The 16,069-nt window shown below is 36.8% G+C and overlaps 1 protein-coding gene across 1 annotated transcript in view; it reads left to right on the top strand.

The window, feature by feature from the left end:
- Positions 1-16,069, top strand: part of ABCA12 (ATP binding cassette subfamily A member 12) — a 181,455-nt gene that overhangs the window by 123,339 nt on the left and 42,047 nt on the right. Inside the window, exons 23-30 of the mRNA XM_012555555.1 lie at positions 382-496; positions 7,460-7,789; positions 8,951-9,020; positions 9,107-9,241; positions 10,508-10,654; positions 11,698-11,884; positions 14,049-14,267; positions 15,489-15,685. Coding sequence (XP_012411009.1) covers positions 382-496; positions 7,460-7,789; positions 8,951-9,020; positions 9,107-9,241; positions 10,508-10,654; positions 11,698-11,884; positions 14,049-14,267; positions 15,489-15,685 — 1,400 coding nt within the window. The remainder of the gene's footprint in view (positions 1-381; positions 497-7,459; positions 7,790-8,950; positions 9,021-9,106; positions 9,242-10,507; positions 10,655-11,697; positions 11,885-14,048; positions 14,268-15,488; positions 15,686-16,069) is intronic.

Raw genomic sequence — 16,069 nt, 5'->3', positions numbered from 1 at the left:
AAACCAATCACCATCTAATTTTCAATCTGCCTTTTGGATAAGAATTTAGTTTAAACAGAAGGGTTTTGAAATTTGCAATTATACGTATATAATAATTATTTTCCAAGGTGGAACATATTCAAACATACTTTAAACAACTTGATAATTTTATCTAACAGTCCAGAGCTGTTTTTCACTCTTGCGGGATTACAGCTAGAAAACCATGGGCCTTCTATTAAGTCAGCTTCACGCTTAATAAATAATGGGGTAATATTAATGGTTACTATCAATTTCAAATCAGGAATCTAATTTCAATGTAAGAGAGAGTATGTGCTTTGTGCATTACAATCTGCAAGTATAACACTCATTTTGGTCACTGGATTTTTGTTTTTGTTTTTACAGCTTCCTAACCAGTGTCTCTTATTCTCTTCCAATTGTGCTCATGGTTGCCTGGGTGATATTTATAGCTGCGTTTGTAAAAAAGCTTGTTTATGAGAAAGACCTCCGGCTTCATGAGGTATGTTGAGAATTCTTTCTTGTTATGAATAAGTTTTATTCTTAATATAATTAATCACTATGATTTTCATCATGCCTATACAAACTCAGAAAGCCTGACCAATATGTTGTAAATGAGGTAGAAGAAAAAACATTTTACAATCACAAAGGCAATGATAAGGCAATATTTGATTTTCTCAAAAAGTTACATAGAAGTCACTTTTGAGTGCTTGGTAAATACAGAAATCTGAATAATTATAGTTTATGATCCTAAGAGTAATTTTTGCCAAGGAAGTTACTTAAAGGATTTAGAATGTAACAGAGGAAGTTCAAATAACAACAATAATAATTATTAAGGCAGGAGGATTGTTGGCATGGTAACTCAACAAGTCTAAATTTAGATACAGATATAAGACTTATTTCAGCTCTGAGAATCAAATTCTCTTTCCAGTATACCTTGTCTCCTTCAATTACCTTCTCCTCCATCTCTCACTGGCTCCTGATTTGATGTTATGCTACTGATTAGGTTAATCATAATAAAAGGATGGAAGAGAGGACCTGAGATATAAAGCATGATCTCTTCTTGACCATGTTCTTCATCATTAACTCCAAATCCAAAATATCTTCTTTTTGCATGATCTCTTCTTGACCATGTTCTTCATCATTAACTCCAAATCCAAAATATCTTCTTTTTAGAATTGATGACAAATCATTGTATGAATTTTACATTACAGTGGAATAGAAAGTATTTTATCTGTTCATCCCATAAAGAGTCCATTCTTGCACTCACTTGTGGAGTGAAAAGAAAGCAGAACCAGTCCAAGCTGGGACACAAAAATTATTGCAAGACCTGGCTGACAATCTAAAATAATGAAGTTAGAGTAACTTGTTGTCCACTTGTACTTTTCAGACTTACGTTGCCGTTGTTTCTAGGCAATTGATTATTTCTTCTCATAAGATGCAAATAGCTGCTTCGTATTTTTATGAGTACAGCACCAGGCTTCCCAGGTTGTCCCAGTGTTTGAACCTATTCAACTTACCATCTCTGTTTGAATTCTGGTTGACCCTCAGAACAACATTCTTATATTCCAGTTACAATTTGGTCAATGTCTCATCAATGAGTTTGAACCCCCATTGTATTCAGAGACTGTGTTCAGTGGTTTCCTGGTTCCAGTTTAGAAACTTGAATCCATGCCCTGGACCCTGATCTGGATTACAAGTTACTACCTTAAATTTCTCTTTCAGATTTCTGATACTCAGAAGTGAATCTTCACAGATTAAAAGAATACACTGAAGTAAAAAACTGTGATAGAAACTGAGTTCTTTTCTACTTCAAAATAAATATTTACCTTAAAAATATTACTTATGATAGAAATGAACAGTAAATATACGTACGTATGTGTATATATATATATATAAAATATATATATATAGTGTATATATGTACAAATTATATTATTTTGTGTTTAAAATGGTGCTCTCTGAATGAATTTATGAGTGTGACCAAAAAAGATTAAAGCATCATGAAGAATCCTTTTCCAAATGAAGATATAAAAGGCATATTTTTAATAGTGGAGCAGTTTCTGTTTGGTAGCTCTGTGTCTTTGTTTTACAGGCATCTACTTTCAAAATCTGACCACCTCATCTCGGGGTCAGTCACATATAGTGAAAGAACACTCAACTTGGAATCAGAGGATCAGGCTTTGAGTCTTTCCGTTCCACCAGCCATATGCACTTGGGCCCAATCCCTTAACCTCTCTGAGTCTTGTCATCTAGACTCCCCTCAGCACTATATTCTCAGAACATTTCTCTCACTGCCTGGCACAGAGGAAGCGCTTAATTACACAGGTTTTATCATGTCTAAGATACAGATTTTTTTTGTTTTTCACACTTTAAGCTCTCTGAAATTGGGATGCATTTTACAATTGAAAGGGTGTCCTAATTATTCAGCAGCAATGTTTCTTTCTTAGTGGCATGTAAAATAATGGTGCATCTTCAATTAAAATCAGCAGTGTCCTAAATTCAATGGGATACAGTATATTTGCAGGGTGAAGTACTGGAAGTGAGTGTGGAATGAGTGGAATGTCCTCAATGTCTCTTTTCAGCTTCCATCCACTGCCCACAGAAGGGGCCCTGGTGGTGCTGTGGTTAAAGTGCTCGGCTGCTAACCGAAAGGTGGTGGTTCATACCCCGTAGCTGCTCCACGGGAAGATTTGACAGTCAGCTTCCGTAAACATTACAGCCTTGGAAATCCTATAAAGCCATTCTACTCTGTCCAATAGGGTCACCATGAGTCAGAATTGACTCGACAGCAATGGGTTCCGCTTCCCACAGTTCTAATCTCAACTCCAAGTGAGAGGCGACTTGCTGAAGACTATGGAGCTAGTTAGTAGTACAGCTGGGACCCAATCATCTTGACTTCTAACCAACCCTTTTCCGTATCATAACTACGTTCCCTCTTACAATCTTAATTTTAATAGCCTAGACTTTTCCAGACTTTTCAACGTGATGATGGTTAATTACTTAGGTTACCAAAGACTCAGAGGCACTTTTTTAATAGCATATTTTATGTTCAGTTAAAGTCTAAAACTGCCCATTCCCTACTTCCTTCTCATTCAATTTAAGCCAAAAAAGGTAAACAGAATCAATATTTTACCCTTTTGCTTCTTTAATTATTCTTGAATCTGGGCCAAACACACAAACAAGTTAGTTATCTCAGTGAAGCCATTAATTTTTGATCTTGCTATGCTGTAACTCCAGTGAATTCCTTTAGCTAGTAAAAAAAAAAAAAAAGCACAAATACTAATGACCAGTAAGATTATTTATGAAATTAAGCCTATAGTTAAGAAGAAGAAAAAAAAAACACTATTTCACAAATGCCTTTCCACTGGGTTTGTTCTGCATTCCTTGCTTTTGAAGCATTGAAACTATACAAATGTTGATGTTATAACACAGAGAATAATATATTTTTTCTTACAGTTTTCTTGGTTTATGGGTTAGTTTCATCTGTTTGATCCAATATAAATGATGTATGGGGCTTTTAGTATTTATATTTAGTTAAGATAGAATTTTGGAGTTGTTCTCTCTCAGTTCAGACAGGTAGCCTAAAATATCTGTTGGCTGCAGAGATGTTACCAAGAATTACACAAGAATTGTTAACCCACTGGTGCTTCACATTAGACTATTTTTTAATGCTTTCTTGACATATACTGTCCATCCCGTCGGTGAGAATTTGAAGTATTTTAAGTAAAGATAACAACACCCCTTATAGATGACTCTGGTTGTTAGCAGCCTTCGAGCTGGCCCCTAACTCATGGAGATCCCACCAATCTTTTGGCTAGCAGCTGACTGCAAACCGCTTGTGCCCCCCAGGCTCCTTTATCTCACTAAAAAACAATACTATAAATATTTATTATTTAGAGCATGTTTAAAATGAGGTAGAAAATGTTATTATTCTTTAGAAATTAGTACTTTATATACTTGTTAAGACATTGCTGTCCGGTAAATATATGAATATTTGTAACTTATTTTCCTAACAGCATTAATGCCAGCCCCTGTGCGGAAACTTCTCTTGAATGTGGCAACATGTTTGTTCAAAATCGTAAAGAATCTTTCTTCTCATTAAACTCAAAACCAAACCTGTTGCCTTTGAGTCAATTCTGACTCATAGCGACGCTATAGGACAGAGTAGAACTGCCCCCATGGGGCTTCCAAGGAGGGGCTAGTGGATTTGAATTGCTGAACTTTTGGTTAACAGCTATAGTTCTTAAGCACTGCACCTACCAGGGCTCCTTTCTTCTCATTAGTCTCCGCCATAAATTAGGGACAGACATTGACCACTGTGCAGAGGGATTTTCATTGGGCAACAGGTTATCAGATATTGATGAATTGCTCCAATAGGTTTAGAAGGCTTGAGACAAGTGACTCTTTGATTACAGAACTGGCACCTGACATCTATCACTCTGAGGAGGAACTTGCAACATCCAGGAAAGTGTAGACAACTATTCTCTGTGGGCCATCTTTCATCAGCAAGTTTTATTACAACAAAATTGGCAGTGAATCTTGATAATTTATGGATGACTTATGTGCTTTCATTGCTCTTTCTCTTTATGAAGAGCAGCTGTTCTCCTCCTGGCATGAAATCCTGAAGTTTAACACTGAAGTTTTATGCTAGAGTGTTAACGCTAATGAATACGTATGGAAGGACCTCACTCAGTTTGTTTCAATAAAAAGCCATGATTAGTCTCTCACTTTTATCAACTCTTGGCTCTTGGAATCGTTATTGGACCTGATGTCTCAAAATTTTTACTATTTCAATGGTAAACACCTTTAGTCCTGGTCTTCAGATTTGTCAAATTATTTTTTAACAAGTCCATGGATGAAATATATATATACAAATGTATATATATATATATATATATATATATGTATATATATATATGTATGTATATGTATATGGAAACCCTGGTGGCATAGTGGTTAAGATTCTGACTGCTAACCAAAAGGTCGGCAGTTCAATCCCACCAGGCGCTTCTTGAAACCCTATGGGGCAGTTCTACTCTGTCCTATAGGGTTGCTATGAGTTGGAATCAACTCAATGGCAATGGGTTTTTTTGGTTTTTTTTTTTTTGGTTGTATATGTATATATATACACATACACGTATGTTTTATATGGCAAATATCAATTGTCAGGGAAGAAAAACAAAATTTATACACATGAAGTCAGCTTTATTTCATGGTTTTGATAGTGTCCTAGATATTTTACATCCAGCTTCTGAAATATGGAGCCCTGGTGGTGCAATGATTAAGAGTTTGGCTGCTAACCAAAAGGTCGGCATTTCGAATCCACCAGCCACTCCTTGGAAACCCTATGGGACAGTTCTCCTCTGTCCTGTAGGGTCACTATGAGTCAGAATCAACTCAACGGCAATGGGTTTGGTTTGGTTTTTGGTTTTTGTGAAATATGTTGATATTATCTACTACTGACATACATGGCATACATTGCTGTTGGAAAAAAATACTTTTTGTATACGGCTACGTGAAATTAGGTGGTGAGAAGCAGCTTTCGGTAGTTATAGGGAATCCATAACTCCTTATTTAATTATATTCAAGTAGGCATAAACTCAGCAGAAACCCCAAAATACAAATAGCAAGAAAGGCAAATAAAAAAGACATATCATAAGTATATTTGAAATAAATTAGTTTCTCTAAAATTCAGTCATCAAACATTACACCGTAATTTTCTTTAATGGGGTGGAGTGCAGGGAAAGAATCTCTGGAAAAAGATCTATGAGGTCTTTTTTCACACCAAATTGTAATTTCGTTTTCAATGACAGTGTGCATTGCCACTGGAGGAAGTTTTCCATAATGAATCTTCACTCCATGCTATTGTTCTGCTTTGACCTCCCATTCCTATGGAAACATAGATTGAGTCTTCACTGCAAAGAGTGACAAAGCCTGGCAGGAGAGAAGCAATGGAGAGAGAAGAGGGTGAGGAAGAGGGCAAAGTTAAGAGGAAAATTCAGAGGCTTTTTCTCAGTGGTGATTAGCGTAAGGCCAACAGCTTAGATTTTTTTGGCAGTCAGGTAGCTGTTTCCATGGTAACAACAGGAGCAGCAGAGTTACCCAAATGTGATAAGTTGCAAAGGCAGAAAGTGAAAATTCACTATTGTGCTTGTAAAGCAAAAGACCCAATGGTGTCCCTATTTTATTTTATTTTATTTTTCTAGGCAAGTTAGGTTTAAGAGAGAAAGAAAGAAAGGACATTGAAAATCCTTGATTTTATAAAAAATATTGGATTATAAAACTGTTAGTGGAGAATTTCTTTTGTTCCTTATTGTTTGATGGAACATTAGGTTCAGAAGCTTAACATTAATCAAGAATTGTTAAAACTAAAAAACAGGATTTCCAGGTTCCCCCAAAGTACCGCATGTCACCAAATTCAAGGCAGCCAAGGTCTGTGGGACTTTAGGTCTTTCAGAATCCTTTTGGAGTTAATACACAAATAGATTATTCTGGTCTGTCATTCTACCTTGGTGGAGTGGCTTAGCTTCTGGGGATATCATTGAGTTATCAAAGAATATCAGTTGAGAGAGAGGTATAGAACATCGTAGATCCATGAATCCATTGTATGTGTTTGAATATCTTTTTGGAAAACAAGGATGGCAAACTTGACCTGGACTGCCAGTGAATTTCAAGGATGGGGAAGCTGTGGCGAAAGGCAGAAGGTCTCCCTTTGATGTTTTCATGTTTTAAATTCTTAGAGGTCAGATTTATTCTTTCTCTCAGGAGCATGAATACTAATTGTGTTGTTCATTAATGTTAGTAAAAAAAAGATGGAGTTTTATTATCTCAGACCCTACATTGAACTTGAAATAAACCATGGTTTTTCACCAGCTTGAAATATTCATGCCTGCACAAATGTCAAATTCATGTTGTAAAATTCTGCAGGCGGTACTATAAATTTGATGATCTATTGTAAACTAGTTTAGTTTGGAGACATCGGCTAGGTACCAGTTATAAATGGAATTGTAACTGAAAGAAAAAAAAAGAACTCACCATTCAGATATTTCATTATGTCATTATATTAGGGGATTCTGGGAGCATACAATCTAAGATGGATCATTTTAAGTGGTTCTATTAATTTCATTTAGGAAGTATGGACAAATACTTGATTCATGTAAATCGTTAAAATGCCTCATTCAGTTTATATGATGACTCTCACAGCCATTTTGGCATGATATGTAAATAATTGCTATTTGGGAGTCTATCAACTTAAGAGGAGCCCTGGTAGCACAGTGGTTAAGAGCTATGGCTACTAACCAAAAGGTTGAGAGTTCAAATCTACCAACTGCTCCTTTGAAACCCTATGGGGCAATTCTGTTCTGTCTATAGGGTCACTATGAGTTGGAATTGACTTGACAGCAATGGGTTTGGTGTTGGTGTATCAGCCTAAGAAGCAGCTGACAATTTTTCTTTCTTGCAGTACATGAAGATGATGGGTGTGAATACCTGCAGCCACTTTTTTGCCTGGTTTATAGAGAGTGTTGGATTTTTACTGGTTACCATCATCATTCTTATCATTATACTCAAGTTTGGCAATATTCTTCCCAAAACAAATGGGTTTATTTTGTTCCTGTATTTTTCGGACTACAGCTTCTCAGTTATTGCCATGAGCTATCTTATCAGTGTCTTCTTCAACAACACCAACATTGCAGCTCTCATTGGCAGCCTCATCTACATCATTGCCTTTTTTCCGTTTATTGTTCTGGTTACGGTGGAAAATGAGTTAAGCTATATAGTGAAAATATTCATGGTAAGTCAACTATGGGACTAGCCAGTGTGTGTGTGGTGAATGAACCCTTCGTTTTTAGATTCTCAAACTGTTGCTCCTCTTATCTGAATTTAACAGTTCAGTGATAACAAGATAAGCTAAACTGTCCCAATGATAGTCTTCTGTTGGTGTTGTCGTTGTACACCATACAAGTACAAGACTATGAAAAGGAAACCTTTTCCCACAGTTTCCAAAACCATAATACATGATGCCGTTAAGAAATTGTTCCTGAAGAAAAAACAGTTAAAATGCAATTGATCATGTTGTAGAGATTGTCAAAAATTCTGGCTTCTCTCTTCCAATTCCTCAAACATCTTAAAGTCTCTGTTTCTGGAATTCTTCTCATATATGAATTATACTCATGATTTTCATAATATACACCGTAAGTTACAGGCATAGAGACAAATGCACTGATAGTACATAATCAAAGTTGAATTTTTTTCTGCCTTTTCAAGTCAAAAGTACTAAATTAATTTAAGAATTATAATGAGAGCTTTAAGATTACTGGCTTTAAAACTTGGCAAACAGAAGCAAATCTCATCTTTGAGAGTCATTAAAATGTTGATGTTTATGAAAATAAAAAGTGATAAGTAGCTTTCATCTAGCATTGACAACTTTTTTATTATTATTCTAGCATTGACTACTTTGGGTTTAAACAAAATTTATATTTGTAATTTGTTGCAATTTTAAATATTCAGATTCGATCAACCGATATGTTAGTATACTTTCACTCCTAGTACTTCCATTTATCTGAAATAAATTTATGAAGTGGAGACCTCCTCTGTCCTCTAAAGTCTTTGTTTAAATTTTAGCTTTAGCATTTCATCACTCTGTCGTGTTCTATTCTGTAAATTGCAGAGTGACATTTGATGAGTTTAGATATATGTTTTGGAGTTTTGACAGAATTTTTTCAAATTATAATTATCCTGCTTTTGTGTTTGGTGAGTTTTCACCTCTAGTCCCTCTCCTCTTCTTTCAGCGTTGTAGCATGCTTGGTCAGGGACCTCCATATTTTAAATATACTTAGAGAGTGAGTGTCAATTTTATCTGTACAAGTGTCCAAAGTTTTGAGTGTTTTAAGATGCCTCTGGGTAAAAGGTATGAAATCTGCAAGAATTATCATTGCCCTTATTATTTTCACAGAGCCTGCTGTCCCCAACAGCATTCAGTTATGCAAGCCAATATATCGCACGGTATGAGGAACAGGGCATCGGTAGGTTCACTTTCTTTAAACTGGATTTTCATTTTTCACAACTGTGATATGTCACCCAGGAGAATATATCTTTGTTCACTTTGTAGGTCTTCAGTGGGATAATATCTACGGTTCCCCAGTTCAAGATGACACCACCTCTTTTGGCTGGTTATGCGGCCTAATCCTGGCTGACTCTTTCATTTATTTCCTTATTGCTTGGTATGTCAGGAACGTTTTCCCAGGTAAGAACATGCTTCCTATAGATACATACTTTTTATGGTTGTAATTACACAAGAGGGCTATACAAGAGGACATTAGTGATTCAATGGTAGAATTCTTGCCTTCCACATGGGAATCTTGGGTTTGATTTCTGGCCAATTCACCTCACGCACGGTCTTCACTCATCTGTCATTGGAAGATTGAATGCTGCTATGATGCTAAACAAGCTTCAGTGGAAGTTCTAGACTAAGATGGACTAGGAAGAAAGGCCTGGTGATCTACTTCTGAAAATCAATCAATGAAAATCCTATGGATCACAATGGTTGGATTTACATGATCCTCAACCCATCATGGGAACAGTGTACGACCAGGCAACATTTTGTTCTGTTGTGCATGGGGTTGCCATGAGTTGGGGGCTGACTCCACACCAGTTAACAACAACAGCAATAATTATAAATAGGCTAATGTATAGTTTCTAATATTTGATTTGCAATATATAATATCTAAAAAGAAATACTTGAATCTGAAAGCTAACCAGAATTTTCCAGGATGAGATAATGCAGTATTGAATTCCCTTTCTGATATTCCTTTAAAAGATGAAGTAAATTAGGAAGTATAGAATGGTGTCAAATCAATCCAGTCTTTCCAAATGGGAATATGAGATGTTATAAGGTGAAAACAAGTGTCCTAATTTTAAGGAGAATTTAGCAGATTCTAATGGAAGAGGATGAGTTGGGTTCCCCCTTTTAGGCCTCAAGTGGCCATCCCTTTTAATATACTTAGGCGTTTTCCCACAAAGCTTTATTACATTTGTACATTTTTCTGATGCTGTAAAAATGAATAAAAGACATTTCATTTATATGAAATTCTGAAAAAAACAAATATGTAGAGACAGAAAGCACATCAGTGATTGCTTGGGGTTTGGAGTGGGGGCAGAAGGTATCTGCAAATGAGCATAAAAAACTTTTGAGGGTTATAGAAATGTTCTAAAACTGGATTGTGTGATTTTTACAAATTTATTAAAAGCCATCTAACTGTACATTTACAGTGGGTAAGTTTTATGATATATAATTATACCTCAATATATCTGTATAAAAATAAGTATAAAAGAAAGAGTACCTGTTTTTTTTTAACTTTACCGTGGGAACGGAGATCATTCTTCAGTTTCACATGAATATCAAAAAATTGAAAATACTTTCTGAATCATATATAGTATGTTTTATTGTTTAAATTCTGATGCTTAATGTTAACAATCAATAATCTCTGTTCTTAATACACTTTTATTACAGGGACATATGGTATGGCGGCTCCATGGTATTTTCCAATCCTTCCTTCTTATTGGAAGGAGCGATTTGGGTGTTCAGAGGTGAAGCACGAAAAAAGCAATGGCCTTATGTTTACTAATATCATGATGCAGAACACCAACCCATCTGCCAGTAAGACAAGTAGGTCAACAACATGCATTATTATGAGAGAAGTGATATAAAAATTACAGGACTAGTGATTTTAATTAAGTTTCTCTAAATGGCAAAATTATCATCCTGTTAGTGATGGATGGATATGTTTGTGTTTGGACTCTAGTGGGGATTGAATTGTTGCATTTTCTGGGCTCATTAGCTCAGTTGGTTAGCATATGGCACTAATTAGGCCAAGATTTCAGACCCCTTTGTGGTCCAGTTAGGCTCACATGGTGAAAAATTTTGTTCCTTGGCCACAGTCTGCACCCCTAACTCCAGCCGTCTGTCACCAGTCACAAGGAGTAACCAAGTAACAAGTATGGATAATTTAGAATAACCCGTTACCAATAGTGGAAAACCAATTCAAAGCCCTTGTCCTACTGACATAGTTTCATCTTTAGAACGTAAGAATGACCCATCTAAGTCTTCCTTTTGTGAAGCCTGAAGAAGGCATGTTTTTGTTGTTAGGTGACGTTGAGTCAGTTCCCACTCATGGTTACCCTACGTAGAACACAACCAAACACTGCCTGGTCCTGCACCATCCTCACAATCATTGTTATGCTTGAGCTCATTGCTGAAGGAAGTGTAGGTAGTATTTAATAAACTGGATTCTGTAAACCACAGAGCTAGCCTTGTCACTGTAAAATCATTCCTTGTAGACATTTATTTCGTAAGTTGGTATTATCCTGCCCAAATGGTGAACCAGGCATTAGGCTTTTATTTTGAGTATGTGAGCTCTGTGGACTAAAGGAAAACTCATAATTGTGGTACTGTATTCTGGGGCTGCTTTTTCCAACAGAGAAGGGTGATATAAGCCTTAGAGAATGTGGTTCCCCCACTTCTATTTATTTAGTAACCAAGTGAAAGAGGACCAAAGACTTCAATTGATCATTTATTTCTGGAAAATTTTTACTTAGAGGATTGTATTTTACTAGTCTTTCATTTTTAACTAAGGAACAGTATGACTGTACTGACTTTCTTCCATTTGTGAGCTTACAACTGGTGTCTTGATTTCTCTCCAGGTCCTGAATGCATGTTTCCCTCCAACACGGAGCCTGAACCCAAAGATCTCATGGTTGGGGTTGCCCTGCATGGGGTCACAAAGATCTATGGCTCAAAAGTCGCTGTTGATAACCTCAATCTAAACTTTTATGAAGGGCAGATTACATCCTTGCTGGGGCCCAATGGAGCTGGGAAAACTACCACCATGTATGTTACTTTTCAACACTTATTGTCACAGATGCATATTACTTAATATTTCCTTACCTCTTTTATAAAACATGAAGTTATTATATATCCTGGATGAAGTAAGATGGCTCAATCAGTCTACTATGGAACAGTCTAAATCAGAGGTCCCAAACTGTGAGCTCAAAGGCCATATCAGAGCCAGTAGATTGGCTTTACTTGGTTCTTCTAATGTTGGCCCACCTATTATCTCTTATAATTTTTAATTCAGGGCCCATATTTTTAAATGGGGAGTTTTCTGATAAAAATAAATGTACTTGGCCTCTCTTAGATAATAGTAAATTCTGGCAACATTGAATCCACAGTCTAGATGGAACCCAATGGTTTGAGCTTATTAGTGACTCTTCTCTTAAATGGGGCATCTGCTTTCTGATTCATCTCCAGTCCCCACCAGTTTATACCATCTCAAACACCCTGACTGCTTCATTTATTTATATTTCTATCCTGGCCCATGTATAAATTTAAGTTTACACATCCTGGTATAAACACATTTATCCCCAGCTGCTCCACCACAGGAAACCCTTAAAAGGGAAACAGAAGAATCACCAGCTATCAGATATAGAACAAAAAGACAAGGAGAGGTACATGGGTTGTTTCCCTCCTTCCTCACTTAACTAGCATTTTCCTGTGTCAGAATGGAAAAGGGATTCCAATGTGTTTAAAGTGACGTTCTTTTGAGTGTTTCTGTGATTCTCCTCCAATGCTCCGTATCAGCTTAGCTGCTGAGTTAGCACTGAAGATGCTGTTGGCACTCCAGCCCTTATTTGAGAAAAAAAAAAAAAAGTTGCTGCATATCTTATTTTGTATCATCATGAGTAGGCTCAGTGACTCCCAAAACATATTCAAATTAATTTTTTATTTGTAAATTAAAGGGGACAAAGCAAGGTCATGAAGTGAGTGACACGTGGCCCCTCTCAGTTACATGACCTATGTACATTTAGAGCTGACTTTCTAGTGAGAATTTGTGTTTAAAAGGTGAGATTTCAAATTGACAATGAGAGGCCAATGAAGAGAAGGGATAAGAAAGGCTTTTGAAGATGCTTTGATTTTTAGCTGAGAAAGCACCATTTTATTTTTCTGCATATAAACATTTAATATAATTAAGTATGTTATTTGTATTTCAATGTGTTTTTATGCGAAGAGTTGAATATTGCATTGATTCCCTATTCAATCCTCAAGTGTTTATTGAAAGCCTACTATGTGCAAGGCACTGAGTTAGACTCTAAGCTAGAGTAGTGAGAAAACAGATACTCTCTGTGACCTCATGGAGCTTACTTTGTAGTGAAGGAGATGGATGTTAAATAACTGCCCAGTTTCCAACCATCTGAAAGATGACTGGGGATTATCTAGGTGAGAGCATGCTGGCCACTGTGTGGAGAAGTGACTGGAGATGATCAAAGAGCACGTGGGAAGTAAAGCTAATAACTGACAGCAGTGGGTTAGGCAAGTGGTAATGGGGATTTGGACTATGGTGGTGGCTGTAAAAATGGAGAGATGTGGGCAGAGCCTAGAGGCTAAAATAGGAGAGGGGTATAAAAATGACTCCTGGATTCAAGCTTATACAACCAGTACATGGATTTATCATAAACTGAACTAGGTAACTGGTGAAGGTGCAGGTTTCAAAGCAAAGATCATGAGTTTAAAACATGTTGAGTTTGAGGACCCTGTAAGACATGTAGAGGAGAAATGGCATTGCCTTTTGGATATTTGGAGCAAGCCTGGAATGGAGTGATGAAGTCTGGGCTAGAGGTATGAATTAGGGACTCATCAGCCTACAGAGACTATCTAATGCCAGGGAAGTGCATGAAATTGCTCTAGAAAAGTATACTTGCAATTAAAAAGCCCAACCTTTTCTGTCATTATTACCACCACCAACACCATCATCTTCATCTTCATCATTCTCATTATGTAGTGAGATTATTCACATTAACATATCATTATGCAGTAAATTATTAACAACTCAAAAGTAATTTTATTTATTCCTGTTTAATATAATTTCATTTCATAACTTGACCTTGCCTGAGGAGATACGCTGTAACAATGTTTGCTAACAACTGAAATATATTTAGTCCTACAATCTAGCTTAAATGCTTGGTTCCTACCTAATTTATCTTTTCTTTATTTCCAGTTCAATGTTGACTGGGCTGTTTGAGGCCTCAGCAGGAGCCATCTTTGTTTATGGAAAAGATATCAAAACAGACCTAAATACTGTACGAAAGAACATGGGGGTCTGCATGCAGCATGATGTCTTGTTCAGTTACCTCACAACGAAGGAGCACCTGCTCCTATATGGCTCCATCAAGGTTCCTCACTGGACTAGAAAGCAGCTGCATGAGGAAGTAAAACGGTGAGTTGTGACAGTAACAAAAACATGAGTTGGTAAATCCTCTCAAAAACCTATAGCTTGGTCAGTCAAGCTATGGTAATAATACCAGTAGGAAATATTTTCTCATAAACTATTGCCTTTTAGTTTTTCTACCTCTCTGGTATTATATACTCTTAATGTCATTATCCTTACCAGCCTGTTCTTCTATATGGAATTGTTTAAATCTCTTTGTCTCTGGCACCCATATTGCCCCAAATCCTCTGTTTCTAATCTCCATGACTACTGTACTGTTCCAAGCCTCCTCACTAGACTCCCAACTTCTATTCTTCTCTCATACGGTCTGTTCTTCAAAGAGCAGCCAAGATAATTCTTTTAAACTATAGATCAGACCATGTAACTCCTAGGTTCAAAACCTTCTAATGGCTTCCTACCACGCAGTGGAAAATTCAGTAATGTTCTTAGTAAGGCCTACGAGGCCCTACGTGACCTGCTCCCCAGTTCCTCTTCCGATATCATTTCCTTCCACTCTTTCTGTCATTCACTCCTCTCTGAGCACACTGGTCTAGGTGCTATTCCTTAACTATGTTAGGCCTGCTGCAGCCTCAGGACTTTACACTTACTGTCCCCTCTGTTTACAGTGCTCTTCCCAGATAGCCACTTGGCTGCCTCTTCCACTTTCCAGGTCTCTGCTCAAATATCACCTTCTCTAAGGTAACCACTGTATATAAAAGAGATACCTAAAATAGCATGCCACAGGCATCCTTATCTCATGTATCCTGCTTTATTTATTCTTTAATGGATTTATCACTACTTGGCGTATTATACACTTACTTGGGAACATGTTTATTGACTGAATTTCCCCTGCATCCCTCCCCATACACACACATACTAGACCATAATCTCTTGTGGGTAAAAACATTATCTGCTTACTGATCTTTCCCCAGCACATAAAACGGAGCCTTATCCAAAGTACTCAGGCACTCTACAAATGCTTGTCAAGTAAATGAATAAAATAATGAAATATATGTTCTCTTATATTGTTTTCTGAGTATTAATTTTGTACCTCCAGCTACACAGTAAATAGAAAACTGTAGGTTTACCAGTCATCAATAGTTCTTTGTACCTTGCTGAGCACATTATAGTTGCTTAGTGAATACCTATCACTTATGCTATTTATTGTATTTTTCCTATATTCAAATATTATATCTTTAAATTATAAACACTATACACTACTTTTTGAAGGACTTTAAAAGACACTGGACTGTACAGCCATCGTCATAAGAGAGTTGGAACATTGTCGGGAGGAATGAAGAGGAAGTTATCCATATCCATAGCTCTTATTGGTGGATCAAGGGTGGTCATTTTGGATGAACCATCAACTGGAGTTGACCCATGTTCTCGTCGAAGTATATGGGATGTTATATCCAAGAACAAAACTGGTATGAATGCTTTCTTGTAACTTCTCTACCCTACAGTCACAATTTTGTCGTCTGAAATAGACAGCAGCAAGAGGACGTCTTTTTTGTTTATGATATCCTTTAAATGTCTATGATTGTTTCCCCCTCCCAGGTCTTCTCTCATCCCAGGTATACTTCTGGGCCAATTAGTTAATATGTATCTAGTGCTAACTAAAAGGACGGCCGTTCAAATCTACCAGGCACTCCTTGGAAACTCTATGGGGCAGTTCTCCTCTGTCCTACAGGGTCGCTATGAGTTGGAATCGACTCGAGGGCAATGAGTTTTGTTTTGTTTTTAGTGTACGCTGTGAGTTGAGTACTTCACAGGTCTTTCTGGAGAACTTGCAATGCAGAAAAAAAAAGGTT

This window comes from Trichechus manatus, unplaced genomic scaffold (assembly GCF_000243295.1).
Source record: "Trichechus manatus latirostris isolate Lorelei unplaced genomic scaffold, TriManLat1.0 scaffold00041, whole genome shotgun sequence".
In the NCBI taxonomy this organism is placed as follows: Eukaryota; Metazoa; Chordata; class Mammalia; order Sirenia; family Trichechidae; genus Trichechus; species Trichechus manatus.
The sequence above is the reverse complement of the archived record's forward strand: the minus strand, read 5'-3'. Positions and strand labels throughout refer to the sequence as shown.